Source organism: Drosophila yakuba, chromosome 3L (assembly GCF_016746365.2).
Source record: "Drosophila yakuba strain Tai18E2 chromosome 3L, Prin_Dyak_Tai18E2_2.1, whole genome shotgun sequence".
Classification (NCBI taxonomy): domain Eukaryota; kingdom Metazoa; phylum Arthropoda; class Insecta; order Diptera; family Drosophilidae; genus Drosophila; species Drosophila yakuba.
Window position 1 is genome coordinate 13,724,010 of NC_052529.2, and position 18,845 is coordinate 13,742,854.

General features: G+C 41.6%; 1 protein-coding gene across 17 annotated transcripts in view; it reads right to left on the reverse strand.

Moving 5' to 3' along the window:
- Positions 1-1,119: 1,119 nt before the first annotated feature.
- The window catches only part of LOC6534033 (CUGBP Elav-like family member 4), a 266,544-nt gene continuing 248,818 nt past the window's right edge, over positions 1,120-18,845 (reverse strand). For 5 of the 17 annotated variants that reach the window (XM_015194898.3, XM_015194890.3, XM_039374698.2 and 2 more), the window contains 7 exons: positions 7,299-7,442; positions 6,943-7,219; positions 6,738-6,836; positions 5,836-5,913; positions 4,206-4,382; positions 3,504-4,132; positions 1,120-3,240 (listed from right to left, as the gene is read on the reverse strand). In XM_015194898.3, coding sequence (XP_015050384.1) covers positions 4,005-4,132; positions 4,206-4,382; positions 5,836-5,913; positions 6,738-6,836; positions 6,943-7,219; positions 7,299-7,442 — 903 coding nt within the window. In that variant the 3' untranslated portion in view covers positions 1,120-3,240; positions 3,504-4,004. Of the gene's footprint in view, positions 3,241-3,503; positions 4,133-4,205; positions 4,383-5,835; positions 5,914-6,737; positions 6,837-6,942; positions 7,244-7,298; positions 7,443-18,845 lie in introns of all 17 variants that reach the window. The other 12 variants (XM_039374699.2, XM_015194902.3, XM_015194900.3 and 9 more) reach the window with 5 other exon arrangements.

Genomic DNA, 18,845 nt, shown 5'->3' on the forward strand with positions numbered 1-18,845 from the left:
AAAATGTATTATTTTGCTTGATTCCGTATGTTTCATAGTATAGTGTATATGATCTAAAAATGTTTGTATAATAGCATATAATAATAATAATTATAATTATAATAATAATTATTTATATATTTTATTGAAAATACTTGTGTTCGTATTTTCAATACATAGATAAATCATAATTCGTTAATCATAATCATAGTACATAATAATAGTAAATTATTATTATCTCAATAGTTTGACTTGGTTTTTAAATTTCTTATTCTTCATTAAGGTTTAATTTTCTTTATGCAATAATTAACTTGAATTTGACTAGATCGATTCATACAAGATCGTAAATACATGTAGCGTGTTCGTGTACGTGTATTTGGATGAGTTTTTCTGAAGTAAAATTCTAGTTTAGCATTTTAATTCAAAGCTGTCAAAATTCTTGAGTGTCTCTGGCTGAACTACTTTTGAATAGGCGCTAAAATCAGTTTGATAATTTTCATATATGTTATGTACTTGTATGTTTGTAGGTATATAATTATTCTTGTATGCATGTGTCGTTAAATAACTGCCATTTCATTCGTTTCTCTCAGTGTGGGACTTTCATCCGCCTTAGGTTTCATTTTCTATATTTACATTATTACTCCTGTCGAGGCTTAACATTTTCTGATTTAAAAGAGGAATAAATTAAACGGATTAAATCGATTTGACTTTGAATATAATATTTCCCCTCACTCTGGCCCGTAACTTATGTATTTGCCCAGATTTCTAATACTGTCTCAGTGATCCGATTGGCAATACTTTAGAACGGAAATGAAAACTGTGACTAAAATTAAAGTGTTGAAATTGGTTGAGAGGGAACTCATAAGTATCGCACCAAACTATTTATTGCACTGGTAACAAAATTAACTTTAACTCTGATAACAATTTTCTTTCCATATTTTAATATATCTTATAGTTTTATATTTGTATTTGTTAATATTTAAATTTTTATCTTTAGTATCAAATACGTCCCGCAGATGAAGAATCCTCTGCAGGACCCACAGACTAGGCGACTCTAAACTTATCATTTTCACTATACAAACTCTAAATAATTGTTAATTTTCTCCACCCTCTGTTCTCTGTTCTCTGTTCTCTATTCTCTGTTATCCTTTCACTATCCATAATCTTATTTTTTGGCATATTTAGCTGTAGATTTGACTCATCGGTCCTTCTCCTCTTCTTATTCACGCTTTTGTACAGATTTTGCTGCTAAATTGTTAAAGATTCGATTCAACAGACAGTTGAGTACATGTTGGATAAAGATCTCATTTTACGTTTTTTTTTTGTTTTATTGACGATAATATTTAGTTAGATTTCAGTGTAGATGTGCGGGGTATTGTGTCGTCCTATGTCAGTGTGAAAAACAAAACAAAAGTATTGAATAAATGTAATAGGCCGTGATAAATTCTCTAGTTTCGCTAAAAAATACTTGCTTCCTTTTTGACTGTGATAAAAATTCTAATGGTAATTTTTGTTTATAATAACAATCAATAATAATTAATATATGCTTAGTGTTAAATAGTTTGCTTAGTCTGGCTAGGGCGCGCTATGGTCAACTTGATCGGAATCTGAATCATTATCTGTATCGGTTTCGGTTTCGTTCTCGGAGCTGGTTGTGAAAATAAGTGGCCAAAACTTTAAGTTTTCTGCTGTTTTGTATATCTATTTTGTATATATTTTTATAGTAATACTTTCATAGCAAAATGTTTGTTATGTTTTCCATTCCTTCAGTAGCCCTATTTATATCTCCTTTTCTTTCCTTTGTGTTTTTATTTACTTTTTGCATTTCTCCTTCCTTTTATTATATATTTCTATGTATATATATATATATATATGCATGTATATCTGTAAGTACCTGTAATTGTTTTTGTTGAAAGCAGCTAAGTTTAAGTGTAAAGTTGTTGTTTGATTTTATTCAAAATTTTGTTTATTATTCTATAAAATCGTTTACGATTTTTAAATACACTTTTATAACCAAACGGTATCGAATTAAAAAAATTGAGAAATTTAAACAATTACAAGAATTTTCTCCCTCAGAGAAAATATAGGCCAACGTAAATGATCGCTGTAGATATTGTATTTCATAATTCTTTTTAATGTTTTTGTTTAGCTTTCTTCACTTTGATTCTCTTCAATAGTTCTAACAAATCCATATTATAATATTTCTAAAATTAGTACTCATTTATATATTATAAAAAATGATATTTTTGCTTGTGGTGAGGCTGGTCGAACCCTTTGGGGATTGGACTTACCCCTAAAAGCACGTCGCATATTAAGTGGCTTGCTCTGTCCCGTCTAGTTCTAACTTCCTATATCCGTTTTCTTTTACTTAAAATTAATTAAATTCGAATTTTTGTGTTAATTTTTCATGTGTACATATAATCTGTTTATGCATCTGTTGAATCTTTGCCATTTTGCTTACCACTAAATGCTAAAAAGTTGCAGACCTACTTTGTCTTCTTTCTCACCTAACTTCCTCTATTTCCCATCTATATTTTAACCCTTTCCATTAACTGCTGCCTCCTAATTTACTCGATTAACTGTAAACTCCGATCGAGTTCATCAGATTAACAAATTCAGTTTTAATAGTTCATCTTTTGTGTTTGCTTTGTTTTTCAACTAATTTTCCTTGCGCAGAGGTTGTAATTTTTATAAATTCCCATCACCAATTACTCATATAAAATGGTTGCTGCTCTTATCGTCCTTAATTGTTTTTTTTTCTTTTTTTTTGTTTTGTTATTTTTATTTGAAAACCCAGATAATTTTGGTCTCTTGCCAGTCAGTTTTTGTCTCAAGTTTTGTGTTCAGTGTGGGAGTGTACTGGTGTGCAATGTTCTTGTTCTTTAGTTGTTAACAAAACTATCAATATCAATGTTTGTTTCTTGCTTCTATAAATATATACTTTTATTAAATCGATATTTTGGCAAAAATTCTGTCATTCTTCTGCATTTCTCAATTTATAATTTTGTTTGTGGTTTCTTTTTTGTTTGGGTTTCTCTTATTATTTTGTGTGTACTGCTGTACTGCATTCAGATGAATGTATAATCGGATAAATATATATAAATATATTATATATATAAATCTATTCAATTTTTCAGCTCTAAGTGGTTTTCTTTTTTTAATTTACATTTTTCTTGTTTACTATTTTTTATTTTTTTTTTTACATACGCTTTGCATGTTTCATTTCTATAATCGTTTTCACATAGCATGGTTGACGACCATCTGAAATTGAGGGAAGAAATTATTATTAGTTGGGAATTAAAAAGAGCATGTAGGTCCGATACACGCACAAAAATCCTTTTGCTATCGATACATATAGTGATTATTTCGATTTAATATCGGAAAAATGTCTGTTCTTCTTTCATACAAATACAGATTACATTTTTAGGCATCGATATTATTATCGAAAATCGCTTTACATATCGATACGATGTCGGCTTATCGATGATTTTGTAAGTCCTTCGATAATTTATAGTTTTGCTCACCCCATCAATAGTTGCTCCTTATTGTAGCTGCAGTTGTTATGGTTGCTGTCGTGTTTGATGTTGCATTTAGGCCTTTCGCTTTTGCTGTTGCCACATGAATAGTCTCTCGACCAGTTCAACTTTGGAGCAATTGGTGTTGGATGATGGATCGTTTTGGGATTGGGATTCGGGTACGTTCCTGTGGTTGTTTTTGTTGTCGCTGCAGTTTTCGTTATTGTTGTTGTTGTTGTTGCGATAGCAGTATGTGCCGCTGCGCCAGCTGGCAAAAGTGTAGGGTATGTGGGCATTGTGGTTGGAGCGTTCAGGGGGCAATGATAGGGTTGGCCTAAAGCTGCTGCCAAGGTTATTATAGTGGGCCGTTGTGGTCACTGTTGCTGATACGGAGGTTACTGCCGATGTGGGCGTGGCTGCTGAAAATGCGGTAGTTGTTGGCAAAGCGGCTGTTGCTGATGTAGTTGCTCCAGTTGGTTGTTGTGAATTGCGTTTAAGGAACTCCGATTGTTAATAGGGTCGACTGGCATCCTTTGGCCGCTTCAATTGAACTTTCAGTCTTTTCATGCCAATCTGGAAGCCATTCATGGCCTGAATGGCCGCTTGAGCGCTGGCGGGATTATCGAATGAAACAAATCCTGTCAAGAAAGTAATAATTTTTGTTAGACAAAACGGCTCAAGGGGCTGATAGAAAAAAATATGTAACACTACCGAAACATTTGCTCTGGTTTGTAGCACGATCAATGAAGACCTTGGAGCTGATCACATTGCCAAAGGGCAGGAACATTTGCATTAACTCGGCGTCGCCAAACTCTTGGGGCAAATGGTAGATGAAGAGATTGCAGCCCTCGGGTCCGGATATCGAACATCCTGGGAACATCAGAAAATCTTAAAGGAAGACATTTTAAAGAGAAGAAACAAAGTAGAGAACAAATTAAATTTAATAATGAGGAAAATCATAATTTATAATTTTATGAGTTATGTCTGCTTGCTTGTTCTTGTTTTGTTTTCTTGTTTGCATTGAATTCGAATTAGCTTGACTTGGTCTGATGGATATATATTCGATATATTTGTGGTCTGTGTTCTGTGGCTGATCTTGTTTCTGGACGAATCAACTAAAACTAAGGGCGCAATATAAGTCTGCGGAAAATAGGAAACCAAAACCAAAACCATGAGCAAACGAACAGTCTAAATGACATACCCTTCAAAAGGTTTCAATGCATATACTCGTACTTTAGATATGCCTAACGAATCTGGCCATATATAAATATACTTAAGTCTTTAGCTTAGATTTAGCCCCAATTTTTGTATGATCAATATGTGTAGCATGTGTAGTTAATATATGGAATCCACACTTAGATGGCTGTGTGACTGGGTGGTTTATCATGCAGGTAAGGTCTAGAGGATACACAGAGAGAAACAACAGACTACGGCGCACAGATATCGAAATGGAACCAAAACGAACTTTACACTCAAGTTAGGTTTATAGTTAGCATATAGGTAGGTATTATACACACACGAACACAAATGTATATTGCACACACACACATACACACAGATACAACCACACCCACACACTCGGTATTTTACGGGTAGACAATGGATTACTTGTGTCTCTGTCCCTGACGAAAGGCAAAAAGATGAGCAAAACGAACCGAAAAAGAAACATAAAATTTTATGAGCAAATGTCTTCGAAATACGCCGACGGTCTTTATATGATTTTAAGCAGTTTATATGTAATTTTTACGATCGCATAAAATGCCGTTGAATGCAGCCATTAAAAACGATTTACGCCTTGCTCGCCAACCCCACACAAAAAAGGGTTGAAAACCCAGGCATCCTTTCTACTTTTTGGCAGTGGGTGGTGGCAAAAGGGATAAAATGTTTATCAAAATAAAATAAGGCCGAATGAAACAGAGTATGCAAAGTAATTAATTTTTATGAGCCTTTGTTAAAAAAAATTTAATTTCCTTTCGCACAACAAATAAAATTAATTACTGCTCATCGTCTGCTAGATCGAGGGCGATATCTCCGATTTTTGCTGAGTGTAGAGGTGTATGTGTATTTGTGTTGGCGTCTGTGTGAGTGTAGCATGTTTACAATGGCAAAGAATCGAACGAAATTCAGAATCGGTATAAACATGTACAATGTAAACGCATAAGTAGTATTTGCATTTGGCCGAAATCATTCGACATTGTAACTGGTAGCTGGTCAAATGCAATATCGCTTAACAAGAACTGAACCAAACGTACGAACGTGTAGTAATCGGGGGGAGTCGGGGGAAAATGGGGAAAATGGGGATATACATAGGTGATCAACGAAATTATAATGAAAAGCTTACCTTCACGCTGAGTGGGTGCAACCGCCGCTAGGGGAGGTGGTAAAGCTTGTGGAAACTGTCCATAGACGGCGGGAAAGGCTGCATTATATATAAATAATTTTGTTTTTGGTTTTTACACAAATTCCGAAACATTTATAAAGACAACACAACAATTAAGAATACGTATAGATATATATATGTATGTATATGTTTTTAGGTATTTAAAATAGTTCTCGTAGTTTAGTAATCAACAGACAGAAAAACAAATTACTAAAAACCAAACTAACTAAATGTTGTTAAGCAGCCATAGTAGATCGACTGGATTTGAGAATGGGTTAGAATAATACGCTCAACACTGAATCTTTGATCTCATATCAGCGCACCAAAAACGGGTTTTTCTAATAATTTTGCATTTTTTGTACCAATTGTAATGGAAATTAAATAAACCAAAAGCCAACACCAAGAGCTAGCATCTATTAAAAATGAACTCCGCATTTTCAACATGTGCTCAGCTTCTGTTGCACAAAAAAGAAATAATGAGTTAAACTGCTTTTTTTTAGAAATTAGAGTTAAGTCACACTTTACTAACAATAAATATTTATGGCATGACACAACAATTATTAATTATTTCGATAAAAACAGTAATGAATGATTGGGCTGTTTTTTCTGTTGTGGTTGGGTTCATTGGAACATAAACCGATGCTATTAATGGAAAATGATGCTGGTGACGAGATGGTACACAATGCCATGGGTGATGCAGATGGATGGTCTAAATGTGTAACTGAACACGATTCAAATGACATGGCAAAATTACTCTCAACTCTCAATGGAAATACGGCATATGGCAATCGAATATCTAACGCTCTGCCGCCAAGCGTGTCCTGAATCTTATGTTCTAGGCTTAGAGTAAAGGAGACACTCACCAACTCCTGGAAACGGTGGCAGACCAGGGAAGGCATGTTGCAGGGTAGCAGCATCGCCGTTTGGCAAACCTTGTGGCGGTATAGTCAAGTGCAGCGGATCTGCAACAAACAGTTCAGTGGCTATATAGAAAACATGTAGAAACTCCATGAGATGCGTTTGCTTTTAAAATGCAAATCAAATGAAATATGTTTTGAAGTTACTTACGTCCTGGGAATGCCGTTTGTGGAATGCCGTTCGTGAAGACGCCGTCCGCGGCAGCTGCCGCAGCAGCAGCGGCAGCCGCTCCGCCGGGCTGTCCGTTGGGCGTGTTGGCGCCCATGTTGAAGTTGGGCATGGTCGGCGAGGGCAGCGAGGGGGGCTGACCGGTGCCGTTTAGGCCATGAGGTATCTGCGTTGCCAGGGCCGCCATCGGGTTCATGTAGGCGGCTGCGGATCCGGGTGCCGTGGCAGCGGCGGCCATCAGGGCGGCCTGTTGCTGTTGCTGCAATTCCGGAGGAGAGGGGAGCTGCTTTATATGTAGGAGCGGTGAATGCATTTGGGGATGGGGGGAGCGGACTTACCTGGGCGTAGGCGCCGTACGGACTGAACTGATTAAAGACGAACGGGTTCAGCAGGTTCATGTGACCGGCCATTTGCTGCATGCGCCTTATTTGTCGCTCCTTCTCCGTGTCGGCGTATTTGACGACCAGGCTGGAGGATGCGCCCTGCAAGATAAGTGGAGTGAAGTGGAGAATGGAGGTGAGTGGAGTTGAGTTGAATTGTGTTGAGTTGAGTCAAGGGTTGTATCGAGTCGAGTGCTCTGTCATTGCATATTTATAGGCGGCTTTTCCGCTTTGCTTTCCTCTTCTTTGCTGGAAAACAGGAAATCCTATTACAGGCCATTATTTTGTGATGACAGCGTTGCGTAACTGGGACTGAAAGCACCGCTGTGCACCTGCTTCCTTTGTTCGACTGCTCATTATTATCTTATTATAATTATGTACGACGAGTATAGATACGAAAAAAAAATATATACCAGTATATCAAAATAATTGGCATACGCGCACTTCGATTTGCATTTCTATACAAAGCGGCTTATGGGCTCGCCTCCTGCCTTACCTTTCCTTTTCCGCCATTGTCGTCTGTCATTGATTTTGATATAAATGCGTTCAACAAAGACCTGCTACTAGACCCGCTACTGGGCTCTTCCATTTTCTTTGCTTTTGATGTCAATTAATTAGCATAATAATGGCAGGCTTCACATTTCGTGTGCCCCCCACTCAGTGCGCCTTTCCTTTCGAGAGGTTTCGACTTACGTATGACAATTCGAATTGAATAGGCGTTTCCAATATTCGGTAACAGTCTGTCTTGTATTAATTAAGATGGGTTTTTGTAATATGAAACCTTTTTCCCGCCGCTGCTGATGATGATGAATGAAGTGGGCTGGATGGGTGGCTGGTTGTGGAATGGTTTAGGGAAGCATAAAAGCTTTTATGATTTTGCAAATCATTAATCAAAGTAACAATGATATTGTGTTGCACAATTCACCTCCTTGGCTACGTAAATGTGTGTGTGTGTGTGTGTGGGAGGGCTGTTAATGAGTCTACAACCGAACAGGTGCTTCAACTATAACGGCTATCTGCACTGCCTTGAACATAATTTTAATTAATGAAATATGAAACTTGAGATTATGCAAAAGGGCCATAAGCAACGAGGTGAAACTATTCCTGTTCGCTCTGGCATAGCCTGCAGATGCCGAGGAGATCGTGTAATGAGTTTTAATGAGATGCTTTGAACATAAGACCCGGCATGGCCGCCGGTTCTCATATCACAGGAAAATTAATTTCTATCTCAGGCATACGAGCGAGCAGCTATTTGTACTCGAAGCTTAGGGCAGATTAAACACGAAAATAGTCCATCACAATTTCGTATGCGGTGAGTTGGAATGGAGCTTGTTTCAACCTCAATTGCCTGCCATTGAAGGCGATAAACCTCCATTAACCAAAGCTAATCTGTGGCCCTAATTGTCTCTGCCCACGGAGAACTATGCAACAGGCAAGGACCACCGCAGAAGCTCATAAATTAATTCATTAACGTCAATTTAATTGTCTAATAATCCCCAGCTCATGTCAGCTGGCTGATGGCCAAAAAGCTTGGGTTGAGCACAAGCCAAAAAAATAGCACAAACAAATTTATGTGGCTCACTGGGGAGAATTATGGGGCCTAGAAGGCAGAGAGTTCAGCAGTTTCAGGCAGTAGTCGTCATTCAGTCAATTTGAACGTTTATTATGTGCTCTATATGTGCAGTTGTTTGGCCTGTTCACTTCCGTTTCCGCTTGACGAAGACGACAACGTCTGCAACTGCGACTGCGACTGCTACTGCGATTGCGACGACACGAAATTCCCATTCAAGTGAATTGCTGCCGCCAAATGAAATGAAAAATTCAACACGGCACACAGACACATCCTTGAAAGGACTCGATCTGAAGAGAGAGAGAGCGAGTTGGCAGCACGCCTAACCAGAACGAATCGCAGTCGTGCTTCAGTGGCAAGTGCAACAGGCAGGCAGCAGGCTGCCAACTAACAAGCCAACTAACCAGAGAAGGTCCTTGGTCCTTGCCGCCTGCTGCCTGCTGCCTGGTGCTTTGCCGCTTGGGCCTGGACTCGTGCCAGGCGGCACTTTTGGCAGCAATCGCATGTTGCATGCCACTTTTCGGGGCGGCACAAACGTGACGCCATTAGACGATGGGCCCACGGTCCTTAGCCTCTTACTCGGCCCAATATTTTTTTATTGTTTTTTAATGCGGCTCACTCAAAGTTCTCCGTCGCAGCGCTCTCTTCGATTTCTGGGGATTTTAGTCGTTTATTTTTTCGCTTTTTTGGCAAAGTTTCAGACCGCACGGTGGCCAATTACAATTGAAGGGCTTACAGTGCATTTAAAAAGTAATTTGTCTGCCGCCCCAAAAGCCGTGCACGTATTTATATATTTCAATGCGAAATGCAAATGCGAATGCGAATGGAAATTGCCAGCCAAGACTACTCTCCCAGGGTGAACCTGTCGGCTTTCGTGGATCGGGTCGTGGTCTGGGTTTTCAAGGGGTATCAGGGGGTATCAGGGGGTCATGGGCCCGGGGTAATCACAGTAACCCGTGTTCACTAATGGTTCTACAAGCCACAGGGGCAGCCGGTAAGCCCGGGGACACGGACAGGGGCGATGAAATGCAGCCAGGACACATACATCCTCGTTCTCCCGTCCTCTTACATAATAAACTCGCGACGGGAAGTGTGCAACGTTTACCGAATTCAATGGGTGCGGGAATGGGATTGTATGGTATGGTAAGGGATGGGATGGAATGGGATGGCAGTAGTACGTGTCTGGGGACATGTTAACATGGCAGTCGTGCCAAAAATTATTATTCCCGCCTCGCCACGTTCACTGTGGCGATGCCTTTGGCTCCTGGCTTTGCATCTGCTGTTGCTCCTGCCGCTCCTGCTGCTTTTTGCTTGTTGCATACTTTTAGGCGCGAGTGTGAGCGCCGATTTGTCAACGCCTAAAAGGACAACATATTTCTTGTCCACAACATACGGAGCGTATGCATAAAAAACGTTGAAAGCAAATGGCCGGCAAATGGTTTTAACAAATGAATTATATATATTTTTATATGCAACTGATTTGCATTTTATAGTTTGCTACGTTTTGCCATCGGTTGCTTCGCTTTTCGCTTCTTTTTTTTTTTTTTTTTGCCATTTACTCGTTTTGGCCGCAGCTTGTTTTAATTGCTAAATGAATTGGCCTGGCCCGGTCGCCTCAGCTCGCTTCGGTGTTTAATGGGAAGCAATTTTTATCTATCAATTAAAGCAGCGACAGGAAAATGTATTCAAAATGCAAGCCCATAAATTTCAACCTAATGGTAATGGACATTTCTTCTCCTTTTTTCTCACAGTACCATCTGTTGATGGTGCCATGCCGTTTTTTTTATAACATTTTTAGCCAAAGAGTAAATGGATTTAAGCTTTTTGAATGTGTGTGAAATTGATTCAAAGTGAAATGCCAGTCAATAGACTGGCCAAAATAGTTCCTGCACTATGTCCGCACCATTTCAACACAGCGATTGCGGCACGTTTTGCTGGCTAAACGCCTAATGACGTTTACACGGCCAACATAATTACAGTAATAATGTGGCTGAGACTCAACTCCCAACCTGGCAGCTCGGCAACCTGGCATTCATGGTGGTGCTCGTGGTGGGCACAATGATGATGACATTAGCGAGGTGTCAGGCGACAATTTAACGAGCGACAGCGTTGCACACACGTATGAGCGAAAAGGAATCCCAATCCCCAAGCCCCTACTCTCTACTTCCGACTCCCGAATCCCGAAACCAAGCGAAGCGGAGTGTCAGTGTCAGTGTGTTGTGTGTGCCACATGCAACACCATCTCCATGGGGCAACAAAGCAAAAGCACATTCGTCACGAAACAAGAAGGCAGCAGCGACATCAGCGTGTTGCGACCGGCCATTTTGTATGCTTTTAAATTAGCCAAAGTGTGAAAGTGTCATGTTTCGAAATATGAAATTAAGCAGGAACAGGAAGCGGTGCTCAACGCCGAGCAGGACGAACGTTGCAGGACGAAGGACCTGCTTGTTTATGGCGTGCATGCAGCTGATATGCTGTAATTTGTTGGCTGAAAATTAAAAGGGAAGTGCACTTCAATTAACGTTTGTTGTTCTTCCCGATGCTTCTTCGAACCACGCGGTTGGGATTTTCCAGGAACTGTTTTAAAGAGCTTCGAGAGAAACTCTCAAATATGTTAACCCATATAGTCTTAGATAGAGCCTTCATTTGCATGGAAAACTGCTGCACAATGAGCGAGAGTTCTCGACGAGTTTTCCAATTAATTTTCACTTAAAAGACAAACCTGAACTGAACCCGAAAAACTCTCAATAGAACAAAGTACAACCGAGTAAAAGTGGCAGTAAAACTAATTACAAATTCGTTTTACCAGCTTTCCATTCCGCTGCTGCTGCTTCTGCTGCTGCTGCTGCTGTCAGCGGCAGTAAGTCGAAAGCAGAGAGTCATGTCAAAAACGAAAACGCTTTTCCTTCAATACGCAAACGCCGCGTGGAAAACCACAGGCCAGAGTAAGTAATCTTTTCCGGCAAATAAATCACACCATTGCCAGTGGGAGTCGCAGTCGAAATTAGTGTAAATGCCACTAAGCTACCTAAAAGTATGCTCAGCATTAACGGAGTCCTGCCACAAAAAATCCGGAAATTTACGTACTATGCTGAAAAGTTACTTCTTTGCGCCCTCGAAGTCCCCGAAAAGTTGCGACGCGCTGTTAACCGCAACTCTGGCCTGGACAACTGGATGGCGGGAATGACGGGAATGGCTGGTTGGATGGGCAAGGCAATGCATACATTAAACAACTTTTGGCTCATTGCATTCTGGCCGGGATTCGCCTCATTCCCGCCGCCTCTCCGCGAAATTGGCGACCCGACAAAGGGCCGCCGGCGAAGCGTAAAATGCGGGCAAGCAAAAAGCAGGACTCCGGCAGACGGCAGGACGAAGGACTCAGACGACGACGGCGTTGACAATGCAACTTGGCCGCGGCCAAAATGAAAAACTTATTTAATTTACTTTGCTTTTTGCCACACAGCGCCAGCCATTTAATTCAATTACTCGCCGAGAGTTCCTTTCGAAAGAGTCCTGCCGCTATCCGTTCCCTCACAGGGCCTAATAAGGCAATCAACGGGGCTGAAAGTTGTCAAAGGCTTCGCGAGCAGATCGTCGGACGAGAGTCCTTTTGGGCACAAAGCGCCAGCCCTAATGGGCTTAACGAAAGGATGCCGGGGATCGATCCTGCAAAGAAAGAGCCTGCTAAATGGGCAATCAACAGGCTGGAATTGGGCTTGGGGCAAGTTTGGCCAAGATATGCTCGGAATGTGACAGAAAAGTTTAAGGGCAATTTCGCCCCAAGAAGTTGGAAATAGAGAGCATAGTTAAAGGTTGCTTCCAGCTCCATTCTTACATTTCGCTTCACTGCGACGGCTGCATTTGTCTCTGCATACTTTTGCGAACTCTGAGGACTCTCCAGGACCTCGGCAGTCCTGGCCTGAGTGTGTTTGTGTCAACAGTGTTGTTATTGTTGGGTATAAATGTCTCCAGGAGCCGGGTATGGGGGCATACTCAAACAAATGGGCTGGCTCAACGAGCAAAAAGGACATAGGTCCTCGAAGGAGGCGGCAGGATATTGCATGCAAGCATGATTGAGTTTTGAGAGAACATGACCGAAAAAGAGGAAGCGCACAATTTCATAAATTTAATGCGAAAAGCTGCACAAAAAGGACCTCTGGCTCCGGTCAGATCCTGGGACCTGGCCGCCTGATTTCAGCTTTTTAGCATAGCATTGCAACAAATTGAATCCAGCACTAAGGACTGGGCCTCTAATGCAGTTAAAATCACAGTCCTTTTGCACAAACACCCTTACACACTCTCACACAATCTGGCACAAAAACTAAACCACTGCTGGGATAGCAAGGATAAAGCAGCACTCGCCACGCCCACTCTCCACCGCCTTTCTGGCAATGTCTGTCTACGGCGTTTTTTACGCTTGATTGAACAGAATGTTCGGGGGCTTGGGGGGAAGCTAAATTTAATTTACGAGTCCTGCCAAAAGGGGGGGTTGGGGAATTGGGAATAAGACGGAGATAGTCGGTGAACATGAATATTTCATCTGCTTCTGCTCTGTGGCAACACAAAAAGTGCACCAATCCGGCAGACGCCTAAAAAGCTCTTTCGCTCTTTTTCCCTCCACTGTCAAGTCGTAAACAATTTACAGTCGAAATTGTTAATAAAATTATCAAATATTGTATTTATGGTCAGGATAATGGTCAAGGAAAGGCAAAGGAAATTCGGGGAGTGGGGGTGGTGGGCTTTTTACGGCAGCAGTTAAATTAGCTGCTTTGGTTTTACGAGCTGTTGAGGCGATAGTTGGTCCGTGACAGGGTTTGAGGATAAGCCATTGAAAGGCACTGAAAGATATCCTTTTTTTGCTGCTCTTTAGAGGTTGGATTTTAGACCCCAAAAGCTGGCCACTTAAATTGTAGCTGACACTGGCAAACCCAGACTAATGACGGAGAAAACATAATAATCAGAATTGCAATTCGAATCGAAATCACAATTAACCAACCGCACAACACGCGAACCCAATTAGCTTTTTGGGAACAGGCGCAGATCCCTTGGCCATTTTGCAGCCACAGAGCGAACAAAACATTTCAGAGCGCAGGACATGTCGGGAACAGCTCGGAAAATATTTTCCCTCGACTAAAAACTAAACTAAAATCCAAATGAAAATATTATTAAATTCAATTGGGCAAACATTACAGAAACATGGAGCAGGACTCACACACACACACACACACAAAATGGTGGAGGAGGGAGTGGACTATGGGGCTGAAAGGACATATGTGGATGCAATGTGGCGTCCAGTTGGCCAACGGCCGCCGCAACAAACGACCAAAAATTGCATTGCCATTTTTACGCGCAATTTGTTTTGCGGAAATATTGTGAAAGTTTTTCGAACGGAGGACAGGCTGCCACGTTGGCGACATTTGGCCAAATTGCACACTAATGTGTGTGCGTGTATTTGAGTGTGTGTGCGCTGTGTGTGTGTTTGTGCGTGTGTGTGCGTGCGGATGCGACTGCTGTTTGGGCCAAATGGCTAACGGCAACTGGCCACAAATGCTTTATATTTTTATTTGCTTGCGTTATGCGTTGATTTCTGATTGTTTCACATTTTATTTAATGCCCGAAATGGTCGCCTCTGCACTGACAGAGATGTCAGCCGAAATAAACCATCCTCCTTTCTCCTCCCCCCAAAAAGCATCCATTGGATGCCGCTTAAACAGACCATCGAAATGAAGCCATCAATGTCTGGCAGACTCGATTAAATCATTGCCTGGAAGTCCTGGAAACCCACAGAACCGCCCAAATGCAGTAAGCACAAATCGCTGGCATGCCTCGGCAGACAAATTTGCCGGCTGTCCCTCGCAATTGAAAGGCAGCAAGGAAATGCGGTCTGGGGCCAGGACTTCATCTCGGTGCATTCCGGGGGCCAGAGTGGCACCCCAAATCATGGCAAATCTTTTCTAACTATTTGCAATTCAAGCGTAAGTCTCTCTTCGCCTCCCACACACTCACACACACACACATTGTGCAGGCAAGGAATCTTGCCTCATATGCAAACGGCTCCTTCCACAGACAACAAATCTTGCAATGAATATATTTGGCAGGAGCAAGCCAAGGATCTGAGGGAGCCCAAAAAAATGTTGCACACTTCTAGGCGTTGGCGGCGTGAATCGTTTCACTTTGCTACAGCGCAAAAAAGTAGCAGTAGAAATGTGGGAAAGCAGCCAGGACCTGCTCCTTGACTGATAAACGAGCGTAGTCCTGGTTACAGACGGTAACAGGAACGGCGGTTTATATTTTGACAATTTCTCCCTGGCTGCAGGTAAAGTTTATTTTTTGTCGCTACTAGTCCTCGAATTGCCAAAGGAAATGACAGACGGCAGTCGGTAGTCGCTTGTTTTCTAGGCGATTTATACACTCCTTTGTTGTCTGAGTTGGGATGTGGCTAAGCCTAGAAAGCAATTTACCTGCTTATGTGAGTTTTAAACTTCAGTCGGGCACCCAAGCAACTTTAAGTCGGCACACAGTCGACAGAGATTGCTTACGGACTCAGTTATTTTTCCATTTCGCAACTTTATTCAAACATAAGCAGATATGCAGTTGCATTCAGCCCCCTCTGGCATACATTTTCATATAAATATGCCGCTTCTGCTCGACTTGCTTATCACAACAAAAGTTGTCTGCTAAAAAAAGAGAGAAACAGAGTTCGTTGGGTAGTCGAAAAAAGGCGAAAAAAAGTCGAAATAATATGCCAAAGCATTCTTCAATGATTCTGGCTACGCGTTTTTGCACTTCAAAGTACTTCAAATCAATTTTCTTCACTTATTTTCATAAACCCCGGCGCAGTCCCTTTTTCCCTTATACCCCCAACCCATACCCTTATCCTTTCTCCTTCCTGCCTGCCGCCCACCTTCTGCTCGCCATCATCGTTGGAGAAAAAAATTTGCCAGAAAAGTTCAATTTTTGAAAAATATTTGCAAATTTCATTCACTGCGCTCGTCCATTCAAATTTCCTGCATTTATGTTGTTGTCCCTTTTGGGAACTGAAAACGGGATGAAGGGCGGTTGGTTTCGGTTCGGTTCGAAGGGCGAAATATGAGCGGGCCAAGGAAGCTAAAAAAAAAAACAGAAAATAAAGGACAACATAGCGTCGGACGAGGGCCAGCAGCTGGGTTGCCTCAAACCCACATTTTCGGCACATTTGCCTGGGCGCAAGGACCTTTTGTTATATTGAGAAGGCAGCAAGAAATTGCGCTAAGATGCTTATCCTTTTTTTTTTGCGAGCTACTCCCTTACTTGCGGGGGCAAAAAAATGGTAAAAATGCTCCATTATTATTTTTATTACTTATTTGCTTTTAATACTTCACGGCGAAGACGACGGCGTAAGGCGATGCCAACGATGGCAATGGCGAGGACGAACGTCATCCAATCTCAAAGCGGATGTCGTCTACTTTGCATTTTGAGCCGTTTCTACTTATGTGCTTCCTGCTCCTAGTCCGGGACTCAGTCGGAGGCGAGTCCTGCCCCGCCCAGACATATTTTAAACGATGCTCGTCCTGTCCCGTCCGAAATTATAATACGGTCCGTCGGTCGGTTGGTCGGTTGGTCCCCTGGCGGCCTTGTTCCATTCCCCAATGGTTGCATTTATTGAAAAATTCGCATCTCACATCGAGGAATTGAGGAAATTCCTTCTTCATGGCTTCGATGGCATCAGCTTTCGGCTTTCGCCTTTCGCCTTCGATTTGCCTTCAGTCCCTTCGTCCTTGCGATCCTGCTCTCCCACCGCCGTCGCCGGACTCTTGTCTTAAGTGCAGTCAGTAGTTGGCTTTGTCGTCTGTGTTTATGCAAAAAATTTGTCTACAGTCTGCCGACGACCCATTCCAGCTAAACTTCGCCGAACTGGCCTGGTTCGGTCAGGGCTTTTGTTATTTCTTGTGCTTAAGTAGTTTCTGCTGTTTTTCATACTTTTAGCTTGTAATCACTGTCAATGTCGACGACGGCGACAGCCAGGATAGCTCCGGCGGTTTTTCCCCATCGTTTTGTTTCTGACATGCTGCTTAAATGCTTGCCAAGATTTAGCTACTTGATGGGGTTTTGCCTCCTTACAATGTTATTAATAATAAGCTATACAAATTTTTCAGTGTCTTCGAAGGGTTCGACTGGGATCTTGTCCGGATTGGCTCAGAATGAACCAAAGGACTCCGAACGACGGCAGTGGACAAGACAAAGGCACTTGAACTTACGGAACACTTTAAGGATTGATTATACCGGGTTGTTAGGACCTTTTTGTACATACCTGTAAAGACAAAGAGGAAAAGGGTATTATGATTAGTTTTTTTTTTTTTGAAGATTGCTATTATTAAATAGGAGGTATTGGTATTTAAAGAACATTTTCCCTTTTCAATGTAAATTCAATCTACCATTTAGATTATGCATATCTACGATTCAATTGCCGAACCATTTAACGGGGCCAACGCAAAATGTCAACCCAATGGGCAGAGAACTTAACGACAGTTTTACTGGCTTGTTTCCCACTCGTCCTGGATAAGGCCGGGAAATTTTAATAATAGCAAAAAGTTCAATTGGCATTTCAATATTGTCTTTGACCTTAGCCTTCTATCGGGGAATCCCACACCCACTTTGAGGGCGAGCCTGGGCCATCCCAGCCCAGTATTATGAGTGTTGCTGGCATTTCAACGATTTTCAGTTTTCTTATTAAATATTCTAGAAATGTTTCGGAATCCAATGATTGTGCAATGGCATGTACGCGTTCCTCCCTCATCCCCCCTCCCCCCTTACCACTACAACGTCGATGTGCGAGTGTGTGTGTGTGAGCTGGTAAAGCATTTTTCGCTTCTCAGGGATCCTGCGACGACGACTCCCAATGTTGTTTGTCATTTTAAGTCGGTGCCATGGGTGGCTAGTGAGGTGGAACTATGGCCAAAGGCAGCCGGCGCAAATGGCATTGTAGAACTCAGATCCAGATCCCCTCCCCCTTCCCCTCCCCCTACCCATCACTACATTTGTGAGTGCGCCAACAACAAAGTGAAAATGAAATGACTCGGAACGAATGGCAAAGCAAGCGTTTACATGAAAAGCTGAGCTGCGTTGGTCTGGAGCTCTGGGTTTGGGACTGGATCTCTAAGAAGCAGGGCAAAAGGGAAAGGGACTGGTCACACACACACACACACACAGACAGAGCCACACTCACGTAGTTTATGTACCTTTTGGCAGCCAATGAAGCGTGTCCTAATTGCTCCTACAACTTTAAGCTAAACAGTTTCTGAATTTTAAAGCAGGGCCCAGAAGTTAAAAGCATGGGTCGAAAATGGTGTGATTAGTACGAAAAAAGGATTTTTGGACAGCACGTGTTATTATTTATAAGTGAAAAATATTCTCAAAAAATTTATTTATACTAAATAACAACGATTCGGCTTTTAAAAAACAATTGAATACCATTTTACTAGATGCCTACATAGATAATTTGAACTATTTATTCAACTAAATTAATTAATGCACTTAGGCATGCCGCCAAGAGCAACAGTCCTGCTTTAAAGAATTAAATGTATTCCAAAGCTGTGGCTCAAGTGCCACTGGCACTTCTCCATAATAAATCAAAGCTTTGGCCTTTGGGCCACTCACACAGGCACAGCAGTTAAATAAACAGCTCGAGCGCCGGAAATTATGCAACGCAAATCAGCGAATTTTATGCATGGCCAAATATGCGATAAACAGCCGCCTAATTTCTAGGACATTCCCACTGCTCGGCACAAAAAAATGCACATAAAATGCATATCAAAAATATACAAACTAATTTTACAATGATTCGGTAACATGTGAACTGAAAGGCCAGAGTGACACAATCAAAAGAGAAACACACAGCCTTTGTGCATAGATGTCCTGTCATCGAGTGGAGTGTAAATAACCGCGGTTTTAAGTTT